General features: G+C 47.2%; 1 protein-coding gene across 1 annotated transcript in view; it reads right to left on the bottom strand.

Moving 5' to 3' along the window:
• LOC311245288 (tight junction protein 2-like) overlaps nucleotides 1-10,000 on the bottom strand; it is a 101,499-nt gene that overhangs the window by 66,092 nt on the left and 25,407 nt on the right. Inside the window, exon 6 of the mRNA XM_084335124.1 lies at nucleotides 1,104-1,212. Within this exon, the coding sequence (XP_084191250.1) occupies nucleotides 1,104-1,212 (109 nt within the window). The remainder of the gene's footprint in view (nucleotides 1-1,103; nucleotides 1,213-10,000) is intronic.

Raw genomic sequence — 10,000 nt, 5'->3', positions numbered from 1 at the left:
CCTACTGTTCTTAACTCATTCACGGCCAACCACGACTATAGTCGGGTTATCTCGCCAACCGTTGAGCGCCAATACCCGAGTGTAGTCGGGTTTTCTATCGTTTTCATTGTTTTTAATTTTATTCGATTTTAATATCCTATACACTCTCACGGACCTCTGTGTTACCATTGGAACTCATTCTGAGACCCCGAGAGTGCAATACCGGCCGAATGCTGCTAGGTGGCAGTATCGCCTCCCCTTTGAAACCGTATTTCACACTGTGTGTTACATTGTATATGGTCCGGGCGGAGAATTTAGACCAAGCCAAGTGAAACGCTTCATCCGAGCACTTTGAAACGCGCTCAGCACACTTCATGCATATTTTGTGCCACTTCATGTCGGGGACCCGATCGACATCAATACTGAAGATCGCGATCAAACTGTTGGAATATTCTTTTTGGGATACCTCCTAGTAAAGGTAAGGACCACATGTCATCAATCCTACTTTGATCCAACAATGATTTCACATCGATCGCAATGATCATGTCACCTACTCCAAAACGTATGCCGTTGGTGACGATCAGAGCATCAAAAAATTACCCCCCCCCCCCTTTGATGCATTCATGATGAAACATAATACCCATTATATACCTTTTATTTGGAAATAGTAACGTGTCTAGGCGAGCAACGTGAACGCCTTTAGCAAAATGCACATATCGCTCCATAATGCAGCTTCCAGGAATTAGCCCGGATCACTCTGAAACTATACAATATTCACCACGGGATAACACGCAAACAGAACATTTAGACAGACGAGAGATAGTGACTGTCCAAATGAGCCATAGTATTGTCTCCATAGCTATAATATAGAATATAGATATAGCTCTGCAAACTGTATAGTGTTTTATGTTTCTCTTTTATTACTTGTGTGATTTTATTACTGCTCCCTTAAATTTGAGTCCCAAATCTCGTTGTATGCAAAAATATAATGACAATACATCTAATCTAATCTAACTACTGATTAGTCGTAGATGAGTCTACAATGGACTCTCAACATAAAGTGTGAGCAGAAAGACGTGGGGTGGACGTGGGCGGGGCTTATTGGAGTGAGGGAGGAGTCTCACCGTCCGGTTTGCTCTGCGCCAGGATGGTGACGTCGTCTCCTTTGGGGATCTCCAGCAGGAAGAGCACGGCCTCCTCGCGCACCAGGCCGCGGAAGTCCACGCTGTTCACCTTCAGAGACACGCAACAGAAGCACACGCTTAAAAAAAGACATCATTGTGGTCCTCAACTACACACATGTCCTCAACTACACACATGTCCTCAAACTACACACATGTCCTCAACTACACACATGTCCTCAACTACACACATGTCCTCAACTACACACATGTCCTCAGCTACTCACATGTCCTCAACTACACACATGTCCTCAGCTACACACATGTCCTCAACTACACACATGTCCTCAACTACACACTCAACTACACACATGTCCTCAGCTACACACATGTCCTCAACTACACACATGTCCTCAACTACACACTCAACTACACACATGTCCTCAGCTACACACATGTCCTCAACTACACACATGTCCTCAACTACACGCATGTCCTCAACTACACACATGTCCTCAACTACACACTCAACTACACACATGTCCTCAACTACACACATGTCCTCAACTACACGCATGTCCTCAACTACACACATGTCCTCAACTACACACTCAACTACACACATGTCCTCAACTACACACATGTCCTCAACTACACACATGTCCTCAACTACACACTCAACTACACACATGTCCTCAACTACACACATGTCCTCAACTACACACATGTCCTCAACTACACACATGTCCTCAACTACACACATGTCCTCAACTACACACATGTCCTCAGCTACACACTCAACTACACACATGTCCTCAACTACACACTCAACTACACACATGTCCTCAACTACACACTCAACTACACACATGTCCTCAACTACACACATGTCCTCAACTACACACATGTCCTCAACTACACACTCAACTACACACATGTCCTCAACTACACACTCAACTACACACATGTCCTCAACTACACACATGTCCTCAACTACACACATGTCCTCAACTACACACATGTCCTCAACTACACGCATGTCCTCAACTACACACATGTCCTCAACTACACACTCAACTACACACATGTCCTCAACTACACACTCAACTACACACATGTCCTCAACTACACACATGTCCTCAACTACACACATGTCCTCAACTACACACATGTCCTCAACTACACGCATGTCCTCAACTACACACATGTCCTCAACTACACAGATGTCCTCAACTACACACATGTCCTCAACTACATGCATGTCCTCAACTACACATGTCCTCAACTACACACATGTCCTCAACTACACACTCAACTACACACATGTCCTCAACTACACGCATGTCCTCAACTACACACATGTCCTCAACTACACACATGTCCTCAACTACACACATGTCCTCAACTACACACATGTCCTCAACTACACACATGTCCTCAACTACACACTCAACTACACACATGTCCTCAACTACACACTCAACTACACACATGTCCTCAACTACACACATGTCAACTACACACATGTCCTCAACTACACACTCAACTACACACATGTCCTCAACTACACACTCAACTACACACATGTCCTCAACTACACACATGTCCTCAACTACACACATGTCCTCAACTACACACATGTCCTCAACTACACGCATGTCCTCAACTACACACATGTCCTCAACTACACACTCAACTACACACATGTCCTCAACTACACACTCAACTACACACATGTCCTCAACTACACACATGTCCTCAACTACACACATGTCCTCAACTACACACATGTCCTCAACTACACGCATGTCCTCAACTACACACATGTCCTCAACTACACACATGTCCTCAACTACACACATGTCCTCAACTACATGCATGTCCTCAACTACACATGTCCTCAACTACACACATGTCCTCAACTACACACTCAACTACACACATGTCCTCAACTACACGCATGTCCTCAACTACACACATGTCCTCAACTACACACATGTCCTCAACTACACACATGTCCTCAACTACACACATGTCCTCAACTACACACATGTCCTCAACTACACACTCAACTACACACATGTCCTCAACTACACACATGTCCTCAACTACACACATGTCCTCAACTACACACATGTCCTCAACTACACACATGTCCTCAACTACACGCATGTCCTCAACTACACGCATGTCCTCAACTACACACATGTCCTCAACTACACACATGTCCTCAACTACACACATGTCCTCAACTACACACATGTCCTCAACTACACACATGTCCTCAACTACACACTCAACTACACACATGTCCTCAACTACACGCATGTCCTCAACTACACACATGTCCTCAACTACACACATGTCCACAACTACACACATGTCCTCAACTACACACATGTCCTCAACTACACACATGTCCTCAACTACACACATGTCCTCAACTACACACATGTATGTCCTCAACTACACACATGTCCTCAACTACACACTCAACTACACACATGTCCTCAACTACACACATGTCCTCAACTACACACATGTCCTCAACTACACACATGTCCTCAACTACACACATGTCCTCAACTACACACATGTCCTCAACTACACACTCAACTACACACATGTCCTCAACTACACACATGTCCTCAACTACACACATGTCCTCAACTACACACATGTCCTCAACTACACGCATGTCCTCAACTACACACATGTCCTCAACTACACATGTCCTCAACTACACACATGTCCTCAACTACACACATGTCCTCAACTACACACATGTCCTCAACTACACACATGTCCTCAACTACACACATGTCCTCAACTACACACTCAACTACACACATGTCCTCAACTACACACATGTCCTCAACTACACACTACACACATGTCCTCAACTACACACATGTCCTCAACTACACACTCAACTACACACATGTCCTCAACTACACACATGTCCTCAACTACACACATGTCCTCAACTACACACATGTCCTCAACTACACACTCAGCTACACACATGTCCTCAGCTACACACTCAACTACACACATGTCCTCAACTACACACTCAACTACACACATGTCCTCAACTACACACATGTCCTCAACTACACACATGTCCTCAACTACACACATGTCCTCAACTACACACTCAACTACACACATGTCCTCAACTACACACATGTCCTCAACTACACACATGTCCTCAACTACACACATGTCCTCAACTACACACATGTCCTCAACTACACACTCAGCTACACACATGTCCTCAACTACACACATGTCCTCAACTACACACTCAGCTACACACATGTCCTCAACTACACACTCAACTACACGCATGTCCTCAACTACACACATGTCAAGTTTCAAGTTTCTCAAGTTTCTTTAATATTTGTCATACAGAAGTACAGAATACTTTTATACAAAATGCTTCTTACTGTTACGCTCCAGAGACTGTGCAAGACAAGATAAGTATGAAATAAAATAACATAGTAAAATTAGAAGTAAAAAAATGAGGTCACAGTGTTCAGTTTAGACATATGTACAATGTTCGATGCAGAATAGACGTAGTTACCATACAATATACAATACTGTGCAGTGTACTAATATACAATACTATATAGTGCAAGGCAGAAATGGGACGAGGTGCAATTTAGGTACAATTCACAGTAGGTGTACGAGTTGTAGTGCAAATCCTTTATCAATAAATATAAAGTGTAAAGTGTGTTTGTGTGATCTAAAGTGTGGAGAGTGGGTGCTGCAGTGTGTTGTTTGTTTGAGTGAGTGTGTGCGTGTGGGTGTGTGTGCTGTGTGCATTTGATGGTTGTTGCATAGTGTTTATTGTTCGTTTAGCAGCCTGATGGCCTGGGGATAGAAGCTTCTTCTGAGTCTTTCTGTGCTCGCCTTAAGACTCCGGTATCGCTTGCCTGACCGCAGCAGTTCAAAGAGGCAGTTGTTCGGGTGGCTCGAGTCCTTAATAATTCTCTTAGCCTTCCCCTTGCACCGCTTGTTGTAAATGTTCTGGAGGGTGGGAAGCCCCCCTCCAATTGTGCGTTCGGCTGAACGTGTCACTCTTTGTAGTCTGCTACGGTCTTGTGCAGTGCTATTCCCAAACCAGGAGGTGATGTTGCCGGTCAGGATGCTCTCTATTGTACATGAGTAGAAGTTCCTAAGGATCTTCTGACTGACTTGGAACTTCCTTAGGCGCCTGAGGAAGTAGAGGCGTTGTCGTGCCTTCTTCACAACACTGTCAATGTGTGTGGTCCATGTCAAGTCCTCGGATATGTGGGCTCCGAGGTACTTGAAACTGTTCACTCTCTCAACCGGTGCCCCGTCGATGCTGAGGGGGCTGTAGTCCTTGACCCCCGACCTCCTGAAGTCCACAATCATCTCTTTTGTTTTGCTGACGTTCAGGGAGAGGCAGTTCTCCTAACACCACTGTGACAGGTTCTCTACCTCTTCCAGGTAGGCCCTTTCGTCGTTGGCAGAGATCAGGCCCACCACTACTGTGTCATCAGCAAATTTGATGATGGTGTTGTTGTTCCGCTGTGCTACGCAGTCATGTGTGTACAGGGAGTAGAGGAGGGGGCTCAGAACACAGCCCTGGGGGGCCCCTATGTTGAGCGTGATGGATGAGGAGGTGCAGTTGCCGGCTCTTACCACCTGGGGTCTGCCCGTCAGGAAGTCCAAGACCCACTGGCAGAGGTCATAGTTCAAGCCCAGGTCCCTGAGCTTGGCTATGAGTTTGGAGGGGACTATGGTATTGAATGCTGAGCTGTAGTCGATGAACAGCATTCTCACATAGTTCCCCTGCCTCTTGTCCAGGTGTGATGCTGCTGTGTGCAGCACATGGGCTATGGCGTCCTCCGTGGACCTGTTGGGGCGATATGCAAATTGCAGAGGGTCCAGGTTGATGGGGAGGGAGGAACAGATGTAGCCCTTCACTAGCTTCTCAAAGCACTTCATGGCTATGGAGGTGAGGGCTACAGGGCGGTAGTCGTTGAGGCAAGCGGGCGTAGATTTTTTGGGTACAGGGATGATGGTGGACTTCTTCAGACAGGTGGGGATGACAGCCTGTTCCAAGGACAGGTTGAAGATGTCAGTGAATACCGGGGCCAGTTGGTCGGCACAGACTTTTAGGACGCGGCCGGGGATGCCGTCCGGTCCTGCTGCCTTCCTGATATTCACTTTTTTAAAGATCCGTCTCACCTCATGCTCTGTTACCCTGAACACTGAGTCTCCATCAGCAGACCCCCCTCCCCCCATTGCCGTGGTTTGTAGGCTGGTGTTGTTATTCACAGCCTCAAACCTTGCATAGAAGGAATTGAGATCATTTGCTAAGGAGATGTCACTGTTCAGTTTGAGGGGGGTGCCTTTGTAGTCTGTCATTGTTCTGAGGCCCTGCCACATGCCTCTAGAGTCAGCCTGTTCAAACTGAAGTTCAACTTTATCCCTGTAACGCCGTTTTGCCTCTATTACTGCTCTCCTGACGTTGTATCTTGCCATCTTGTGTTCTTCCATGTTGCCTGTCACCAGCCCGGTGTTGTATGCTGATGTGCGCACTTTCAGAGCCTCACGGACGGATTTGTCTACCCAGGGCTTTTGATTTGGGTAGATTTTAATTTTGGTGGTGGGGATTGTTTCTTCTACCAGAGTACAGACAGTCAATTACCGTTTCGGTGTATTCGTTAATATTGGCTGTGTTATCACGGAATACACTCCAGTCTGTGCATTCAAGTGCAGCTTGGAGTGACTCCTCTGACGTCACGGCCCAACGCTTAACATCTCGCGAGACCACCGGCGTTCGCTTGAGACTTTGTTTGTACTTTGGCAAAAGAAAGATGGCGGCGTGATCGCTTTTACCGAATGGACTAAGAGCCTGTGACTTGTACCCATTCTTAAATTGCGAGTATACATGGTCTAATATGTTCTCGCCTCTGGTGGGACAGGTCACATGCTGATAGAAATTCGGCAACACCTTTTTAAGACGCGCGCTGTTGAAATCACCCAGAACCAAAATGGCAGCGTCAACATTAGCTGTCTGGAGTTTGTTTACCTCGTCGTGAAGTTTTGAAAGTGCGACCCCAGTGTTCGCGTGTGGTGGAATGTACACTCCGATGAGGATGATGGACGTTAACTCTCTTGGGAGGAAGAAGGGTCGACATTTTATCGTGATAAACTCCAGGTCTGGGGAGCAGTGGTTAGACAGTTCCTTTGCGTTGCCTACATCGCACCACTCCTTGTTTATCATGAAGGCAATGCCGCCTCCTTTCTTCTTGAGTGACTCTTCTGCCGTCCGGTCCTTGCGGAGAACGAAGAAGTGGTCTGCCGGTTCTATTGCGTGATTCGGGACATCTGGACTCAGCCAAGTTTCTGTGAAACAGAGGACGTTACAATCCCGAATGTCCCTCTGGAATTGGATCCGTGCTCTGATGTCGTCCAGTTTATTCCCTATCGATTGCACATTGGCCAACAATATGCTGGGCAATGTGGTTCTGTGTCGTTTGGACCTCAGTCTGTTCTGGACTCCGGCTCTCTTCCCTCTTCGTCGTGGCGTCTCCTGGCTTTGGCCATGGCCACAACAAAGGATCTCCGCTGGCCATTGTCGTTGTTCGGCAATCCGATCCAGAGAGCAATCCAATTGGTAAGTTTTCTTTAATCCAATGTCAATGATTGACTGGCGGTCATACACGTATAATGCACCAACAGTAGGTGCAAATAAAACTCTTAATACTATAAAAATTAACAAAAGAAAGCACAGTCTCGACGGAGCGATCAGAGAGGCAGCCGTTCGTTGCAGCGCCACGTCCTCAACTACACACTCAACTACACACATGTCCTCAACTACACACTCAACTACACACATGTCCTCAACTACACACTCAACTACACGCATGTCCTCAACTACACACATGTCCTCAACTACACACTCAGCTACACACATGCCCTCAACTACACACATGTCCTCAACTACACACTCAACTACACACATGTCCTCAACTACACACATGTCCTCAACTACACACATGTCCTCAACTACACACTCAGCTACACACATGTCCTCAGCTACACACTCAACTACACACATGTCCTCAACTACACACTCAACTACACACATGTCCTCAACTACACACTCAACTACACACATGTCCTCAACTACACACTCAACTACACACATGTCCTCAACTACACACTCAACTACACACATGTCCTCAACTACACACATGTCCTCAGCTACACACATGTCCTCAACTACACACATGTCCTCAGCTACACACATGTCCTCAACTACACACTCAACTACACACGTCCTCAACTACACACTCAACTACACACATGTCCTCAACTACACACATGTCCTCAGCTACACACATGTCCTCAGCTACACACTCAACTACACACATGTCCTCAACTACACACTCAACTACACACATGTCCTCAACTACACACATGTCCTCAGCTACACACATGTCCTCAACTACACACATGTCCTCAACTACACACATGTCCTCAGCTACACACATGTCCTCAGCTACACACACATATGGGTGTTATAGGTATGTTGGAAAAAAACCTGTTGTTTATAGCAACGCGATTTTAACCCATGTTGTGTAATTCTTTAATTATGAGTGCACCGTTAGAACCACATCAGCACTAATGCACTATACACACAGATCTTCCCACAGACTCCCAAGCTGGACTTTTGTTATTATAAAAAAAAAATTGCAGACTTTGGACTTTTCCCCCAATTTAGTCGTTATACCAATTCCCTCCTGGTCGCTGTGCTGCCCTGCTGTCGATCTGGGGAGGGTGTAGACTACCACATGTCTCCTCTGTCGGTCTGGGGAGGGTGTAGACTACCACATGTCTCCTCTGTTGGTCTGGGGAGGGTGTAGACTACCACATGTCTCCTCTGTTGGTCTGGGGAGGGTGTAGACTACCAAATGTCTCCTCTGTTGGTCTGGGGAGGGTGTAGACTACCACATGTCTCCTCTGTTGGTCTGGGGAGGGTGTAGACTACCACATGTCTCCTCTGTCGGTCTGGGGAGGGTGTAGACTACCACATGTCTCCTCTGTCGGTCTGGGGAGGGTGTAGACTACAACATGTCTCCTCTGATGGTCTGGGGAGGGTGTAGACTAACCACATGTCTCCTCTGTCGGTCTGGGGAGGGTGTAGACTACCACACGCCTCCTCTGTTGGTCTGGGGAGGGTGTAGACTACCACATGTCTCCTCTGTCGGTCTGGGGAGGGTGTAGACTACCACATGTCTCCTCTGTCGGTCTGGGGAGGGTGTAGACTACCACATGTCTCCTCTGATGGTCTGGGGAGGGTGTAGACTACAACATGTCTCCTCTGATGGTCTGGGGAGGGTGTAGACTACCACATGTCTCCTCTGTCAGTCTGGGGAGGGTGTAGACTACCACATGTCTCCTCTGATGGTCTGGGGAGGGTGTAGACTACAACATGTCTCCTCTGATGGTCTGGGGAGGGTGTAGACTACCACATGTCTCCTCTGTCGGTCTGGGGAGGGTGTAGACTACCACATGTCTCCTCTGTCGGTCTGGGGAGGGTGTAGACCACCACATGTCTCCTCTGTCGGTCTGGGGAGGGTGTAGACTACAACATGTCTCCTCTGATGGTCTGGGGAGGGTGTAGACTACCACATGTCTCCTCTGATGGTCTGGGGAGGGTGTAGACTACCACATGTCTCCTCTGTCGGTCTGGGGAGGGTGTAGACCACCACATGTCTCCTCTGTCGGTCTGGGGAGGGTGTAGACTACAACATGTCTCCTCTGATGGTCTGGGGAGGGTGTAGACTACCACATGTCTCCTCTGATGGTCTGGGGAGGGTGTAGACTACAACATGTCTCCTCTGATGGTCTGGGGA

Source organism: Notolepis coatsorum (genome assembly GCF_963971535.1).
Source record: "Notolepis coatsorum genome assembly, chromosome: 1".
Classification (NCBI taxonomy): domain Eukaryota; kingdom Metazoa; phylum Chordata; class Actinopteri; order Aulopiformes; family Paralepididae; genus Notolepis; species Notolepis coatsorum.
Note: the sequence above shows the minus strand (reverse complement) of the source record. Positions and strands in the feature narration are given on the sequence as shown.